Genomic DNA, 17,411 nt, shown 5'->3' with positions numbered 1-17,411 from the left:
GACCTTTCTGACAGACAACGTGTGTGTGTGTTTGACTGAGTCTCTCCTGGCGCCAGAGAAGCTTACCGAAGCACAGCGGACAGACCGAGCAACTCGCCTCTCCTACTATGTAACTTTAGAAAAACTTTACACAGGGGTTGTGTTATTTCTAGCACTATTTGTTTAAAATAAAACGTATATTGTCACTTCATGATGCAGAAAAGATTATGCTTTCATCACATCTACTGTAGGTTGGATTTTTGAATGGAATGCTGTACTGTTTGGATGTTCTTCTCATGCTCTAAGCATAAGACTGGGCCCTTAATATTTCTCCTCCTCCACTGAAACCACTCTGGGGTTTTGTCAAATGTCCTTTGTCTTTTATATAATATGTTCATCTGTTATTTTCGCATTATTTTGGCATTTTTCTGAATTTTTAAGGGTTTTTTTCACCCCACAGATTTTCGTATCAGGACAAACAGCAGCAGCAGCAGGGGGCGCCATTCTACAAAAACGTCGCGAGAAGTTCTGTAGAACATATACGAAGACGTTGAAAAATACACTTTATTTTAATTACACTTTTGTAATTGTTATCTGTTAAATGTTTTCGTGTTTTTTGTTGTTGTTTTGTTTTTCTATTGAATTATGCTGCTATAATTAAACTTTCAATAATCGCCTGTAAATAGCCATAGGAAGCGCTGGAAAAGCACCAAGGGTAAGATCACTTGACTGCTGCTTAATTAGAAGATCAGGTTGATCTGGTCCAAGCTCTTTAACTTTTTTTTTCTTAATCCGATCGACTTGCGAAGGGGTATTTTAGCAATAAGAAATTACAGAATTTTCTCTCATATTTAGCTGCTTCCACATCAATTACTATTCAATACATTAACTGACTATCTGCTGACCGTTAATAAGACTTGTTGAGAATGGTCCAATCACATGAGCCCAAATATTTAAAAACAATATTGATTCGCTAAAAACAAAAGTGGGCGGGTTCAGGGCGCACAATGCTCCGCCCCAAGGATGATTTACCTGCCTACATAGACACTCGTTTGACCGGCGCCCCGCGTACACGAACACAAATGAACGTAATACAGTTTAGATTTCTTTATTGTAAATATATTATATTAAGAAATACAGCGGAATATTGTGACTAAATGACTATTATATTATTAAAAGAAATAATTAGCATGTTAAATAATTACATGGTAAAGTACATTCTTCTCTGCCTGACTTTAAGGGGGCGGCGCCCCAGCGCTCCTATTGACCGGCCGCCACTGGAGGAGAGGTTAAGAGATCGTTAAGGAAAAGTTATGGGAACGTACAAATACCTAACCCCTACTGTTATACACTCCCGGACAGTAGGTGGCGGTATGTACCTGAACACATCGGTTTGCGACCCGCCGGTTAAATCAAAGAAGAAAAATAAGAGGACTTTGTGGACGGTTTGTATTTTTCCTGCGTTATCTGCTGACTCACGCTGTTCATTCGCTTCGACATTTTGCTTTGATATTTTACCTCAGCATTAATAATTAACGTCAGCGTTATATATTTTTCCTCAGGTTTTGCTGCGTGATGTTGATAATCGCCTCCACACTGAGATGTTACTGACGGATTTTTACAGAGACTGTTTGATGAGATGAATTAAAACGCCAAGCTTTTTGTGTCTGAGGTAAGTTCAGCTGAAGTTAATAGTTAATAGTTTAGTACACATTCATTTAAAATTTCCAAACATTATTTTTTCCAGCACAGCGTAAAATGTTAGATAAAAGGTGTGTATGTGAGTAAGGACAGCAGTTTATTATGTAAGATGCCACTTTGCAGACAATAAACAAAATGAAAGGGATTTTTCATGCAACATCTTTACAAATTAAGCTTTTGACAAACAGCTGTGGGAAATTTGAGGCAAGGTCCTATTTACAAATGCAAATTTACATCTCCCAAAATTATTCTAACATGTCTGCGAAACTACAAGCTAGTTCTGTAACTTCAAGTTCAAGTGGGCTTTATTGTCATTACAACCATATACAGTTAGTACACAGTGAAACGAAACAACGTTCCTCCAAGACCAAGGTGCTACATGCAACATAAATTTACGATATAAATTAACAGAGACACTAAACTAGCTAACCAGGAGGCCTAGTTAGCTGGCTAGCAGAGATAGGACAGAGAGACCTAACATAAATTAACAAAAAATAACTAGCTAAGTATAACATTTTTATAGACAACACAAACTTGCATTTCATTTAAGAGTTTTTCCAAAACATGAAACATTGATTCACAAACTCGGGCATAACAACCAGTATAAGAACACAACTTGGATGCAATAATAATAAAATTATGTGTTAGTTTTGCCTTGTTGGTGTGAGTTTTGGTCGTTGAATGCAAACTTTAGGCCAGTGTTTCCCTTTAACATCAAACTTACCAGATGGCTGGGATTTTGCTGCTACTGGCAAACTTGTGCAAACCAGTGGTGAGCATGTTTACTGGGAGTAGCTGACTTTTCATTATTGCCAGAAGGTTTTTGGAAATGTGTCGCTAGTAGAAAACACTGGCAAACCTGTAACAATTTTTGGCAAACTGAATTCTTTACCAATAATGAGCTGAAAGCTTGTTGCAAACCTTTCATGTTTGTAATGGAGAAAACAAAAAGAAGACTGTGAAAGTCAGAGTCCTTAGAAGAACTTCAGGACACTCAGTAAATGCTAATTTCATTTTAAAACTGTGCAAATTTTACCTGAGGAGTAAAAAGGTACAACATACCAAATCCTGACTTTGTTTCATTTATTACTGTTTACATTAATATAATAATAAAAAAAAAATGATGAAATATATTTTGTTTGTGAGGTGTAGGCTGCATTTTTAAATCTTTGTTAAAATACAAATTCTATAAAATAATGAAACAGTTTGAGATTTGTCATTGTACTTATAAATAGAGTTTTTGAAGAATAATCAGGATGATCTCTGTAACGTTTTTAAAGTTGCATAGTAGAAGAAGCAAGTTGTTCGGTCTGTTCGCTGTGCTTCGGTAAGCTTTTCTGGCGCCAAGAGAGACTCCATCAAACACACAGACACGTTGTCTGTCAGAAAGGTCTCCGTTTATTCCAATCCAATCCAACTTTATTTATAAAGCACTTTAAAAAAACGACAAGGTCAGCCAAAGTGCTGTACACAGCCTAACAAGAATAGGTTACATCACAAATAAAATAAGTATCAGTTTAAAAAAAAACACAGGAATATCAGTCAACAAATCAAACTGAGTTGAAAGCAAGAGTAAAAAGATTTAAGTGATGACTTAAAAACCATAAAAGATTCAATCTAAGATGCAACGGCAGATCATTCCATAGTTTAGGACCCGCAACAGAAAAAGGAATAGTCTCAGGGGGGAGCAGGGCAATAGGGCTGGAGCATGTCTCACACATACTGAGGGCGAGGCCATGTAGGCATTTAAAAACAAATAAGAGAATTTTAAAATCAACACAAACGAATCAGGAGCCAGTGCAATGACTTGAAAATTGGAGTAATGTGCTTTTAGTTTTTTTAGTACCAGTTAAAAGCCGTGCAACAGCATTCTGTACAAGCTGCAATCGTGCAAGTGACCCCTGGCTGAGCTCATAATAAAGTGCATTGCAATAATCTAAACGATTCGTAATAAAAGCATGAAGTAAAATCTCGAAATGAAGCAGAGAAAAGAATGGTTTGGCTTTGGCCAGTTGTCTCAGTTGAAAAAAGCTTGTTTTAACAACTGCACTGATCTGAGCATCAAGTTTCAAGTTTGAGTCTAATTTTATTAGCAGCAAAAGATGGGGTTTTAGACCAAACGCCTGTGCCATCGACATATGTTACTGCAAAGAACATGAACCATTGTAAATGTCCAGGTGAGATCCTGAAGAGTCAAAGGAGAGGAAGGTGGAGAGGTGTCCATCCAGCGACAGATCACAAGATGTTGGCTCAAGTTGGGAGGAGAGGGGGACAGAGACAGAGGGAGAGAGAGAGACATAAAGAGAGTATGGGAAGGTGAGCATGGGAGTGTTCGCACATCTTTAAGAGCAGATGCAAGAGGAGACAGGAAGATAGCAGCAGGGAGGATTTACCAAGTTAATATCATATCTATGGCTACGTTTACACTGTCAGGTAAATGTGACCCAATTCCGATTTTTTGCTCATATGTGACACATATCGGATATGTTCTATGTCCGTGTAAACAGGAAAAAAATGCATGCATTTCGATATTTTTAGATCGGTTTCTCAAATGTTAAGTCAAAATTTGATTTTTATTAGATTTTCTTCTTGGGGGTCCAGCCCCCCAGAGTGTTATACTATATGTGATTATACCAGTAAGAGATGCGCACTAAGACCCAGCAGGAGAGACGATTACCCCCAATTCCACTGCGCAAGAGCGAGAAAATATGTTATTGTGATACCGTGACGCTCGGCGTCAAAACGAGAAGCGCATGCGTGATACATGATACTTGGTACTCGTAAACCAAGACTTGCTCGTTTTCCAAGTCAAAATTAATTAAAAATCTTTGCTTGTTTTGGGGAACACTCGCAAACCACGTTACTCGCAGTCCGAGGCTTCACTGTATTTAACATTTGACAAAAGTTTGTTCAACGTCTGACTTTTCAAATCTGAACCATTTCCAAACCACAGAGGAAACGTTACCACCTTTCTTTGGCACAAGGTCATCCTGACGTGAAGAGCCGCCGTCCATCTCTGATATTTCTGTAGCCTATAACGTTCCTTTATAGAGTGCTCTACTCTCACATGTGAGCAGTTAATTAGGCACGCCATGATGTGGTCAGACAATATTGCTTCTGGATTATTCTGCCATTGGTGCAATTACAATGTATCTAATATTTTAATAAAGAATCGCGATACCTCGATTTAAGGAAAAAATTTTATCGTTTTAAAACGTAAATTCGAATTAATTGAAAAAATCTAAAGAATCGGCCAGCCCTACTGATTAGATTAGCACATTTGCATTTGAAAGGCAATGCTGATAAGATCAGGGCAGGGGAGCTTACGTTACCATGCTGATTCCTCTACTACACTATGCTTTGTTAAGATTGTCTCCAGCTCTTTGTCTCCTCCCCCTTGAAAAGTAAACTTATAATCTGTCCAGAGCTGAGTTTTTAGTCAGACTTGGATGACTACAGCGACGTATGGCGAATTCTCAATAAAGAGTAACTTTTGCTTGAAAGAGATCCCATTGCCTCCTGGTCTCTAGTGTCTCCACACTAATCTGAACAGAGCCAAATTCAGTCTAACCACTTTCACATAACAGCATAGACAGTCAGCCTAAGAAACAGATTTGTGACCCAGAATTCCGGACCTTGTTAATGAATAATTAATTTTAAAAAAGTTTCTTAAAATAAAAAACTTAATATTCTTAGGTACTGCCCTTGTGAAAATAATCCTTTTTTTCCCTCCCCAGATAACACATTTTCCCAAGTCTTCTCTTGACCCTGATGTGTTCACTGCACTTGGATTTACCTCCAAAAACACTTCAAGATATGGCCTTTGAAGGAAGTACTAAGAAAACATTATCTGGTCATCGTAAGACATATGAAGAAATGAAGAACCAAAATTACCAGTGCTCAGATTGTGAAAAGAGATTTAGTTACCCAAGTCATTTAAAAAGACATCAGCGCATTCACACAAGAGAGAAGCCGTATCACTGCTCACAGTGTGGGAAGAGTTTTACTGCAGCTAGGTGTCTCCAAATACACCAGCGCATTCACACAGGAGAGAAGCCGTATTACTGCTCACAGTGTGGGAAGAGTTTTACACAGGCTGGTCACCTGCAAATACACCAGCGTATTCACACGGGAGAGAAGCCATATCAGTGCTCACAGTGTGGAAAGAATTTTGCTGCAGCTAGGCGTCTCCAAATACACCAGCGCATTCACACAGGAGAGAAGCCGTATTACTGCTCACAGTGTGGGCACAGTTTTACACAGGCAGGTCACCTGCAAAAACACCAGCGCATTCACACTGGAGAGAAGCCGTTTCAGTGCTCGGAGTGTGGGAAGAGCTTTACTGCAGCTAGTTCTCTCCAAGCACACCAGCGCATTCACACGGGAGAGAAGCCGTATTATTGCACACAGTGTGGGAGGAGTTTTAGACATGTAGGTCAATTTAGAAGACACCAGTGCTTTCACACAGGAGAGAATCCATAACACAACCACAATATGGGACATGTTGTATGCACTGCAGTCACTCCTAAATATACTGCCTGTCAACATTTCATCAGAAGGGTCAATTTATTGGGCTGCATCAAGCTAAGAAAACAACTGGAGAGATTTGAAATTACTGGAAAAGGATTAAGAAACCAAAAAGAAATATAAATACTTGGAAGAATAGTGCAGAACCATCAACTTTTTGGAAGAAATATCGGAAAAAAAATCATGAATTGAGACAACATAAACACTTTATACAAAAGTTACATGGCAAAAAAAATAACAAAAAAAAGGTATGTTTAATAGTGGAAGGAAAGAAAGCATTTCAATACACAGAATGTGATGACAACTCACAGGATTGGGACTAAACAGCTGTGTGTCCATAAGAAAACCACTTGATAGCGAGATCCATCAGGAAGACTTGAATTTGCTGGGGATCATAAAGATTTGACATTGGAGCAATGGAAAAAGGTCATGTGGCCTGATCATTCCAGATTGATCGTTTCAGAGTGATTGGTGCATCAGGGTAAGTGAGGAATCATGTAAATTCAATTTTATTTATATAGCGCTTTTAACAATGGTCATTGTCTCAAAGCAGCGTCACATAAATGAAAAGAAAATCTGTGAAAGTGTGTATGTGTGAGAAAAATGTGTCGAGATGATGAGATTGTCCCCTATATAAGCCTCTGGAGGCAGTGTTGCACTCTTTTTCTGTTTTGTTTGCCATTGTTTGGGTTAATCTTTTGCCTAACTGCCATCTAGTGGTCTCTTTAAGGAACTGCTGATTTATAAAACCTGGAAGTGAGTAGCTGAGCATATGGCTGATGTATATGGTTAAGATTGAATGCTTTTCTTGGGGTAATCCTCATCAGTTCTTGTTTTTGAAGAAATTAAAGGGCAATAGCTGTAAGTTTACCTTTGAGTGATGTATAAGTTTGGTATTAATGGGTGAAGTTAATAGAATGTTGTCATTTATAAACTTAATGGTATCTTAATCCTTTTAATTGCAAATGTTTCATAGAAAAAGTCTGTAAAATTAACAGCAGTCTTGTAACCTGAATTATTAATCATAATTTGAGTTTATTTAAACATGTTTCAGTCATATTATCAATTAGAGATTATACAGTGAAACTTCGGATTGCGGGTAACATGGTCTGCGAGTGGTCTGCAAAACGTGCAACGATAAAAAAAAAAAAAAGTCTTGGTTTCTCCCCTTCTCGGTTTTAGTGCGCATCTCTCACTGGTATAACCAACATCCGTGCACCTGTGTACTGTTTACTATAACACTGACCACATGTGTGCACGTACAACATCTTTTATTTTGTGTTTGTATGCATGTATGTAAAGCGCGCATGTAAAGCAAAAAAAAGGCTCATTAGAGAGGGTAAAGATCCCGTTCCTTTCTCTCCCTGGGTCAGCATGCCGGTATGTGTGCGCGCGCCTGTAATTTGACACCGTGCCCCTTCACACACACACCTCCTCTCGCCTTTACACACACACTCCCAAGAAGGGAGGGGCTGATTCCTCCTGTTCTCTTACTTTAGCTTCACACACACAGCGCCTGCGTGCACGAATGGAAATACTTATCTGTCAGTTTTTTTTAAAGGTAAAGTGCAGGTTAGTTTGTTTTGTTTTTAGTTTATATTTTGTATTAATCATTTTTATGTATTTCTTTTTTTGGGCTGTGAAACAAATAATTTGAGTTGTCATTATTTCTTATGGGAAAATTTAATTTACGAGTGTTTTGAAATACGAGCCCGCTTCTGGAACAAATTGTGCTCATAATCCAAGGTTCCACTGTATTTGTTTTCCTTTAGTTTCACTCTGATCTTTATACTCTTTCATTGTATAATTGATTCAAGATTTAATAAATGCTGGACTTAAAACTTTGAACATCTTTCAACTTCGTAGTCGATGGAGTTTAGCTTGCTGTCAGATTTCATAAAGGGGGAAAAAAGGGCGTGAAGGGAGGACAGTACACCATTCATGATTTTCCTGACGTTTCCTCAACAAAGTTAATGGTTCTGCACTATTCATCCAAGTATTGATAATTACTTAACCTTTTTCCAGTAATGTTAAATAGTGTTAAATAACCAGTTTTGTCTACGACACTAAAATCTCCGACCTCAGTCCTGACAGACATGTGCCTCAAACCCATCTCTGTCATCTTCTCACAGGCCAAGGTGCTTTCTTAACAAAGCATTTTACCTCAGGTTTTTTTTTTTTTTGATTTTTCTCGGATTTTCTCCCTAATTTAGTCGTGTCCAATTCCTCCCCGTCACTAGGGGGCTCCCACATTTAAGGCTACTATTACCACTCAGTCCGGAGGGCTGTTTCTTCCGAACCATGTGACGCCAGCCAACCGTATCTTTTCAAACTGCTCGCTCATTCACTGTTGGGTGCGGCGTAATACACTCGGAGCACAGCGCTATCTGCTCCTTTCGCTCAGACACCCCTGATTGGCTGTAGAGCCACAATTAATGTGGGAGCACTACACTGTAAAAAATCTTATGTGCTATCTACCTAATAAAATATGGTAACAAAATTGCACATATTATTTTTAAGCAGTTTTTAAGCCTTGATTAAGTATTTACGGCTTGATTTTATTCCCTAGCAGAATCTACTTGAAAAAAAAAATCATGTAAAACATCCTAAATTCTTTAGCCAGACACATGAGGATTTTAACATTATTAATGGAATAATCTTTTTTAGTTTAAGCAGATGAAACAAAAGGTACTCATATGTATTAAGGAAAATTACTTCATAATTTTTTTTTTATAATGAAATGAATACATAATGCATTTTGGTGTTAAACATGCGATTATTTTAACTGGTATCAAAATATTAAACAATGTGTAAAATAGTGTATATAACATTTACAGCAGTTTTAAGATCTGTAAACAATTTGTAAAGCAGTTTGTAACTGATTTCTATGCCATTGAAATCAACTGTTAAGCATTATATGCTAACATCTTTTCTTGTGGGAATAGTCACATTCTGTACTAAAACCTGAGAGAACTTGTACAGTAAACCATTTCTAGGTTCATATCTTTGTAAAATTGTAAAACACTAACTCACCAAAACTTGTTTCAGTAAACTGTGGAGAGACTACAACAAACCCAAGTGTGCTAATGGCGGACAGGATGTTTTCAGAAATGTTCACAATGTTTAATTTATTTCATTTATACTGCTGACACTAGTGCAAGAAAGGAGCTTATTTTAGAAATTAAAATAAAATATAAAAATTAGTAAGGGGCTTAACTTACTACTTAACATTTCACACTGTTCGTCTGTTCCTTCAAAATGGCGTCTGATCACTGCTGTTGTTGAGATTCAAATGAAGGTGACTCAATCAAACCCGGATAATTGGGCCAATTCTCTTAAAATAAATCTTCTTCGTCTTTCGGCTGTTCCCTTTCAGGGGTCGCCACAGCGAATCATTTGCCTCCATCTAACCCTATCCTCTGCATCCTCTTCTCTCACACCAACTAACCTTATGTCCTCTCACTGCATCCATAAATCTCCTCTTCCAACCTCAGCATTCTTCTACCAATATATTCACAATCTCTTCTCTGAACATGTCCAAACCACCTCAATCTGGCCTCTCTGACTTTATCTCCAAAACATCTAATGTGGGTTGTCCCTCTGATGAACTCATTCTTGATCCTATTCATCCTTGTCACTCCCAAAGAGAACTCCTGTCTTCTTCAGCGCCACTGTCTCTAAGCCATAGAGCATTGCTGGTCTCACCACTGTCATGTACACCTTTCCTTTCATTCTCGCTGATATTCTTTTATCGCACAACACACCTGACACTTTCCACTCTTCATCCTCTTCAACGCCCTTCTCACCTCACTTCTACTAATATTTGCTACTTCCTGTTCCACAACAGTCACCTCTTCTACTCTTCGTTCTCTTTTGTTTTCCTCATTCATCAATTCCTTAAAGTACTCCTTCCATCTTCCCATCACCCTCCTGGCATCTGTCAGTACATTTCCATCTCTATTTTTAATCACTCTAACCTGCTGCACCGCTAGGGTTATTTTACACACCACCATTCTGTCTTGTCTGGCTACACTCTCCCCTATCAACACTTTGCAGTCACTGATCTCTTTCAGATTACAACGTCAACACAAGATGTAGTCGACCTGAGTGCTTCTGCCTCCACTCTTATGTCACCCTATGTTCCTGCCTCTTCTGGAAGAAAGTATTTACTACTGCCATGTCCATCCTCTTTGCAAAGTCCACCACCATCTGCCCTTCTACATTTCTGTCCTGAAGACCAAACCTGCCCATCACATTTTCATCACGTCTGTTCCCTTCCCCAACATGTCCATTGAAGCCTGCACCAATCACCACTCTCTCACCTCTAGGAAAGCTCTGCGTCACTTCATTTAACTCACTCCAGAATTTCTCCTTTTCTTTTAACTCACATCCTACCTGTGGGGCATAACCACTAACGACATTGAACATTATCCCTTCAATTTCCAGCTTCAGACTCATCACCCTATCTGATACTCTCTTCACCTCTAGAACATTCCTTACAAACTCCTCTTTCAGAATAACTCCTACTCCATTTCTTTTACTATCCACACCATGGTAAAACAATTTGAACCCTGATCCTAAGCTTCTGGCCTTGCTACCTTTCCACCTGGTCTCCTGGACACACAGTATATCCACCTTCCTTCTCTGCATCATATCAACCAACTCTCTTCCATTCCCTGTCATGGTCCCAACATTCAAAGTCCCTACTATCACTCCTAAATGCTTGCCTTTTCTCTTCTCTCTCTGCTTTCGAACACGCCTTCCTCCTCTACTTCTTTGACCAACAGTAGCCCAATTTCCACCAGCACCCTGTAGGTCAACAACACCAGTGGCGGTCGTTGTTAACCCGGGTTACGACCGATCCGGTATGGGAATTATATTTGTGATTCGCATCATTGATTTGGCAAATGTTTTACGTCGGATGCCTTTCCTAACACAACCCTCTGCATTTATCCAGACTTGGGACTGGCACAAGAAGACACTGGATTGCGCCGCCCCGCTCTTAAGATACATATGAAGCCTTTTTTCCTCAAAATTTTTGACTAAATGGTCCCTCAAATTAAGCCTAAAAATTGCACTTGTTTCCTTAATTTTATTAGTGAAATGTTCTCAATATATTATAAGAAACACAGAAAACCATTTTTAAAAATGAAATATGCACATTATTTTTAATGATTACATCAATTCTTTAAATGAAAATTACATTTTTACACTGTAAAAATTTTTTTTCAGTGTAAGTACCTTGTAAATGGCTTTAGCAGACTTCTAATGGATTTCTGGAAACTGAGTGTTAGCTGTTAGCTTAAATTAGGTATGTCTACTTGTTGCCAGCTAATTACACTAAGGTAACTTGGAGCCTAATTAATTAAACTGTGCACGATGTGTAGGTATCGTTAACTTGAAGTTTTCCATATTTATAATTTAGTTGTTAATAAACAGGCATGTCTGGGTGTTGGGTAAAGTATGTTTGGGTCACAAAGTTATCTCTAATTAAAAAAAAATACATGCTTGCAAACTTTGTTTAAAATCCAGCAGGCCGGTTTGCAGAAGGTATATAAAGTAAATTAACTGAACCTATTAGACTCTCTTCCCGTGAACCTGGATAAAAAATAAAAATAAATTTGGCTGGAGCAAGAAGAGAAAAAAATGTGTTTCTCTAAAAATCCTAATTTTGTATTTCAGCCATATTTTTTTTTAGCTTGATTTGTAAGAATTCAAACGGTTGTCAGAATCCCTTGGGGAATTCAGGAAATACTGTTAACTTTACCTTGATTGTAAACTTTACCTTGAAGGTAAAAGTTATTTTTATTTTTTTAAAGGAGTGTTAGGTAATGTTTTGGTCGTTTTAGATGTGTTTTTGTAACTTGCATGTAATTTACTTACAGGGTAAATTACTCATGAGTAACTTTGATTAGCATTGTGTATGGAAATTACATAATAATAAATAAGCATATCTGAGTCCTTAATGTGTCACTTGATCATTTAAAATTATAATTGTTTTAAATAATGTAGGATTAAGTGGGCAAGAAGCTTAAAAACATATCCGCCATGATGCTAAAAATTTTGTAAATACTTAACTATATATTAAATATTTTACTGAGTTAAAAGGGCAAATGTTTAAGTATCCATTTAAGATCTAATGGGCGATCTTCTCTTATGCAGGTTGTGGTTGGTTAGGGTATATTAGTGTGTGTGTGTGTGTGTATGTATGTATGTAATCATATTCTAGCACATGATAATTCCATCATTTCATTATTTAAGATGCACTGTAATCCAAAAAGTAATTAAATGAAAATTCCATTAATTTCATTTGGACTTAAACTGAGGTTTTAAAATGTCTTAAACAATAATGCCCCTGAACCTAATTTACAACTTGCTAATCAGTGCAGCAGGTGAACAAAATGATCCGATCATGATCTGTTCACTGTTACTCAGCATTGGCCAAATCAAGTATAAATTAATGAGGCAATTGGTTTTACAGTCACATAAGGCAACAACAGAAAAGGTTCTTTTTTTTCTGTCAGTTTTCCATTGGTGAACAGAGAGCAGACACATTTTATATGGGTTTCAGATTGTTTCTATAGATGCAGACCTCACAAGTTAACTCTTCTAGAACAGTTTTGGGTTTATTTTGTATATACTTTTTTCCCTCCTGCTACTGAAAATTTCACTCGTTCTTTTCTTTGTTGTACTGCTTGAGGATGTCAGATGCTATCATGAAATGTGTCATAAAAGGACTCTGGCACAAACTCACCACATACTCATGCAATAGATCATCAAGATCCTTCTTGAGGAAGATACCATGTAAGATGTGCTAGATTAAAAAAAAGGTAATTAATCTGTTTATTTTTTTATGTAAAAACTAGACTTAGCGAAGTTAATCAGGATTAAGGCTGTAAGTTATACTACACTGAAAAAATGAATCAGATGTTGTAAATGTAGCATAATTAAATCTGTGTATTCAACAATAAATAATCAAGTTTGCACGTTTACATAAATATATCTAAGTTAGAACTTAATCTGCATTTGTTTAGAATACAAGACAATGTGCATTTTTTCCTAAACATATATTTTTTACGTAATCCCTGACAATCTTTTTAAGTGGACACACACAACAAGCAATAATCTTGTTCATTTTACTCTGTTTAAATAAAACTGCCTCCCCATGGAAAACATCATATCAAATTAAAAGTGTACCAAAGCCTCATTGCAGTCGGAAACAACTCTTTGAAGCATTCTGTTCACCTCGTGTGCAAAAAGTTTTAACGGGTTGTTTTTTCTACCCAAACGCTGGGTTGCCTCTGTTGGGTCATTTTTCTGGGTTATTTACAGAGAGTTGGGCAGTTTTTGTGTAACCCAGCTGCTGGGTTGAAGTTTGCTTGGCCCCCCCCCACCCAAAGTTCACCGGTGGATTCAGCGGCTGTCAGTCAGAGCTTCGTGTCTCTCTTGAGCTCCCATACCGCTGATGACGGTTCATTCCTTCTCGGGCATTTAAGGGAAAATGGCGTTAAATACAAGGTCTGTATACACATGTTCACTCACCTAAGTCACATATGACTGAAAAATGATTATATAATTATTAATTATATTATATAATTATATATATGTGACATTTATTACTGTTACCGTGTTAAGGTTACACTTAAACTTTCAGGCTGGTCTGAGGTAAGATAATTTAGCTGACAATAGCTGCTATAGTTAGCCAAAGAACTCCACCTGTGTATGAAGGAAACGGCTAAGATGTCTGAGCTTTTTATCTTTCTCTGTAGAATGTTTGCGGAGTGACGAAGATGCTGAAGTGATGAATGAACGCTAAACTGTTAACTGTAGTGCTAGCATGACGCAGGCATTTAGTTTGGTTACTAGTGTTACAAACACATTAAGATTAGAACTTTACTAATCTCACTGCTTGAGAGAATAAAATGCTGGGGTGTTACAAAACACTGATCGTCTCACAAATATACACACCTGTTAGTAGTTTCACTAATTAGTAATTTACTCCGCGGTCAAATTTCTCCCGAGGTATAACAATATTTTACACCTTTCCCCATTTGATAAGTATGCAAATGTATCAACAGTAATTGCATGTAAGCTAACCAGGTAGCCCTCTTTAACCAAAGTTGCTTGTGACTCAGGCTAAATTAACTAGTCAACGCGCCAACTACAGGAAAAAGTACCACAGCTGAACAGGTAACTACTAGATGGAAGTATTAATATTTGGGTGACTGTAATGTGCCAGTATGACCCCAGCTATGACATTTTTTCGGTAATTAGCTTAAAATCAACGCAGACCACAAGATCAACTAGTCTGACATAAAAAAAAAAAAACTTTATCCTAAAAGCCATGCTTATTTTGCCGTTTTATTTTTGGTAGTAGCTGTCTCCATGTTTTTGTTTCAGGTTACCTATACCCTATCTTATTGGACAGCTTTGTTATTTTTTATTTAGTATCAATTCTATTACACACTAAATTAATAGTTTTATTCAGTTTAATCCTTGCTATTCAACAAAATAAGATTGTCTAAGATTGTGACCAACATGGTGGAATACCTCCAGCAGGCTGAAGTGTCAAGGCCGTACCCCTACATCCTGATGTTGGGAGATAATGACCAGCGCTGCTCTTAGGCATTCGTTATTCTGGTGGGACAGGCTCTGGAGCAATGCACACTACTTGGGGCGGTTGATGTGTGCTTAAAGGCATTTTATATTTTTGACATTAACTATCAAAAGCAGTGTGCTCCTGTATAGGACTTTTTGTAATGTTGCTATGAAATAGCGAGGCCTACTTGAAAAGTCATAGACAGTGTTTGTATGTTAAAATGAGACCAGGGCTGGATAGTTTTGTTCTGCAGAAAAGATATTTGGAGTCACAGAGAGATCCTGCTCTGTAGAAGCTGCCTCAGCCTATTTGTGCAATTACTCCATTCTGCCCTTGTGAGTAATAGTATGGTAATGATGTTGCTGTTGATTATCTGTTCTTGTGCTTTTGAAAAATAAATATTTTTTTCTAAGAACATTTAATATTATGATGTTTATTGCATATATGTATGGTTTGCAAAAGTTTTTTTGTAATAGACCAGTATATCAAAGTAATTTAACTGTTTAATAGACATTTTTTTATTCATAAATATATATATTTTTTTTTACAGATTCACTATAAACAAATAACCCATTTTGCTGGGTAAAATTAACCCAGCATTATAGTTAAATGTGACTTATCATTTGGGTTGAATATTTAACCCATCTTGCTGGGTTAAACAAATAACCAATTTTGCTGGGTTAAATTAACCCAGCAATATTTACCCAGTATTTTTTAGGGTGGTTCTTACTTCAAGTTTTGTGCTGGATGAAGTTGCAAGTACAAAATTACACAACTGGTATTTTAACTATAATATATAAGAAATGCCTAACTAGATAATGTGAGTATATATAACTTTAAAATGAGACTAGGACTTTTAAAAATAAAACAAAGTAGGCCCCACTCCAAGTAATATGGAAACTTAAAAAAAAATAGTTAAATTTCAATTAAAAATACATATTTGAAACTCTTAAAGTTAAGTAGAGCATGGACACAAAAGAATGACTAGGGAAATTATTAAATTAAGTAGGGTTTACTTGCGAAATTAAATAGACTTAACTAGAAAAAAATTAAGTAGACTTTACTAGCAAAAAATATTTGTACATAAAGAAATGTAAGTAGTAAATACAAAGAATAGTCTTGTTTGAACTACATAATTATCTAATGCAAAAAGTTACCTTAATTTTTTTAAGTAGATCAGGCTGGATATTTTTTTTCAGTGGAACATTCCTACACAGCTGCATAATAAAAAGCGAAAAAATAACTTGCTCCTAAATGAACTATTTTTATTTTATCAGGACATGACTGATATCAACACACTGAAGGCCACAGTGGGCACAACAATGGGGATCTACTATATGTTGCCAGGTGGACTTCCAGCAGTGACTGTCCTGATGCTGGAGTATCAGGGTGATTCTTGATTCGCTGTTCCTTCAGATGTCATGAGCAAAATTCTTTTACCTGTACATTCCTGGACTTGAGTGGTTTGACTGGTTCTCTCACCAAATTTAAGTTTACTGATGTTGTGCAGTTGTAATTACTGTCAAATCATTTGCATATGTAATTAATATTCCATATGCTGTTTTACCATTGTAATCCCTACAGTTATCTGCATGTTTGTTGTTGTTTATATTTTGTTTGGCTATATTCTATATATTGCAGAATAATCTTTGCATTGTTGCATAGCGCCTTAACGTAAACTTGTTCAGTGCATTTCTTGTTGTAACTTATATTTTCAAAACTTAAAAACACTAAAATGCAGTGTTTCAGCTAGGTGACATCAATTTGCTACATTTTTGTGTCATTTTAACTTTGCCCTTTTAATGTGCAGACACCTGCTGTTGATGAAGGATCTTAATTAAAGGTTTTGAAACAAAACTGTCATTGTTTTACATGGTGTGAAAAGTTTAAGTTGCTATGTTATGATCGATCAGAAAAATAATACTTTCAAATTAGACAACAAAATGAATACTTGCTGAAAATGTAATAAGAATCTATTTCATTCATATAAGATTTTATTTTAAATATGAGCATATAAAGTTTTATAGATTAATTTTAATAATTATAATTCATTAATTCAATTTGATATTTCTTTTAAAGTTTTGAAAACATTGGACTAACAAATGAGCTCAAATAAGTGATCAAATTATGTTGTAATAAAACCCTACCCTATATCTGTATATTTGCACACCTACAGTTTTTGGTGTTTCACCATCCAAGGGGCCATGTCCTTTTTAACACCTCAACATGTAAACATCAGTAAATGAAAAATTAAATTCCTATCTCTTAGTCATGTTTTGATATCAAATGCAAACATTCTGTGTATTAAAAAAATCTGCCTTGCTGTTCCAGTGATTTTGCAACCACCAATTCTTCTATTTCTTCATTATTAGACAAGGAAACAATATAGCATGTTTTCTGCATCTACATTTGTTTTTACATTTATAATTATTGCTATTTATCATATCTATAGTTGTAACACATTAATGGTTAGGAATGAAATCTACAGTGAAATCTACCATTTCTAGTTTGTGCTGTAAATGGGACACTGGGATGAATCTTTTATTCTACATCAGCCAGACCGGTCTTCTCTCCTACAGTACAAGCACATCACATGTTAAACTTG

The 17,411-nt window shown here is 36.6% G+C and overlaps 1 protein-coding gene across 6 annotated transcripts; it reads left to right on the top strand.

The window, feature by feature from the left end:
• Positions 1-1,289: 1,289 nt before the first annotated feature.
• Positions 1,290-17,010, top strand: LOC128509380 (zinc finger protein 3-like). Of its 6 annotated transcripts, XR_008356039.1 has the most exons (5): positions 1,290-1,424; positions 1,542-1,651; positions 3,858-3,996; positions 5,418-6,688; positions 16,084-17,007. XR_008356039.1 is itself a non-coding variant. In XM_053481100.1 (2 exons), exon 2 carries the CDS (start codon positions 5,452-5,454, stop codon positions 6,160-6,162), a length of 711 nt encoding a protein of 236 aa, XP_053337075.1. In that variant the 5' UTR covers positions 1,444-1,651; positions 5,418-5,451; the 3' UTR covers positions 6,163-8,055. The 6 variants fall into 6 exon arrangements, 1 of the variants encoding a protein (XP_053337075.1); XR_008356036.1 differs by lacking the exon at positions 3,858-3,996 and having other exon boundaries at positions 16,084-17,006; XR_008356037.1 differs by lacking the exons at positions 1,290-1,424; positions 3,858-3,996 and adding an exon at positions 13,540-13,725 and having other exon boundaries at positions 1,444-1,651; positions 16,084-17,010.
• The last annotated feature ends 401 nt before the right edge of the window (positions 17,011-17,411 follow it).

This window comes from Clarias gariepinus, chromosome 21, assembly GCF_024256425.1.
Source record: "Clarias gariepinus isolate MV-2021 ecotype Netherlands chromosome 21, CGAR_prim_01v2, whole genome shotgun sequence".
Classification (NCBI taxonomy): Eukaryota; Metazoa; Chordata; class Actinopteri; order Siluriformes; family Clariidae; genus Clarias; species Clarias gariepinus.
The sequence above is the reverse complement of the archived record's forward strand: the minus strand, read 5'-3'. Positions and strand labels throughout refer to the sequence as shown.

What these genes read in the sequence shown, in the direction of transcription:
- LOC128509380 (XM_053481100.1), top strand. Translation starts at nt 5,452, where the DNA reads ATGTGTTCACTGCACTTGGATTTACCTCCAAAAACACTTCAAGATATG.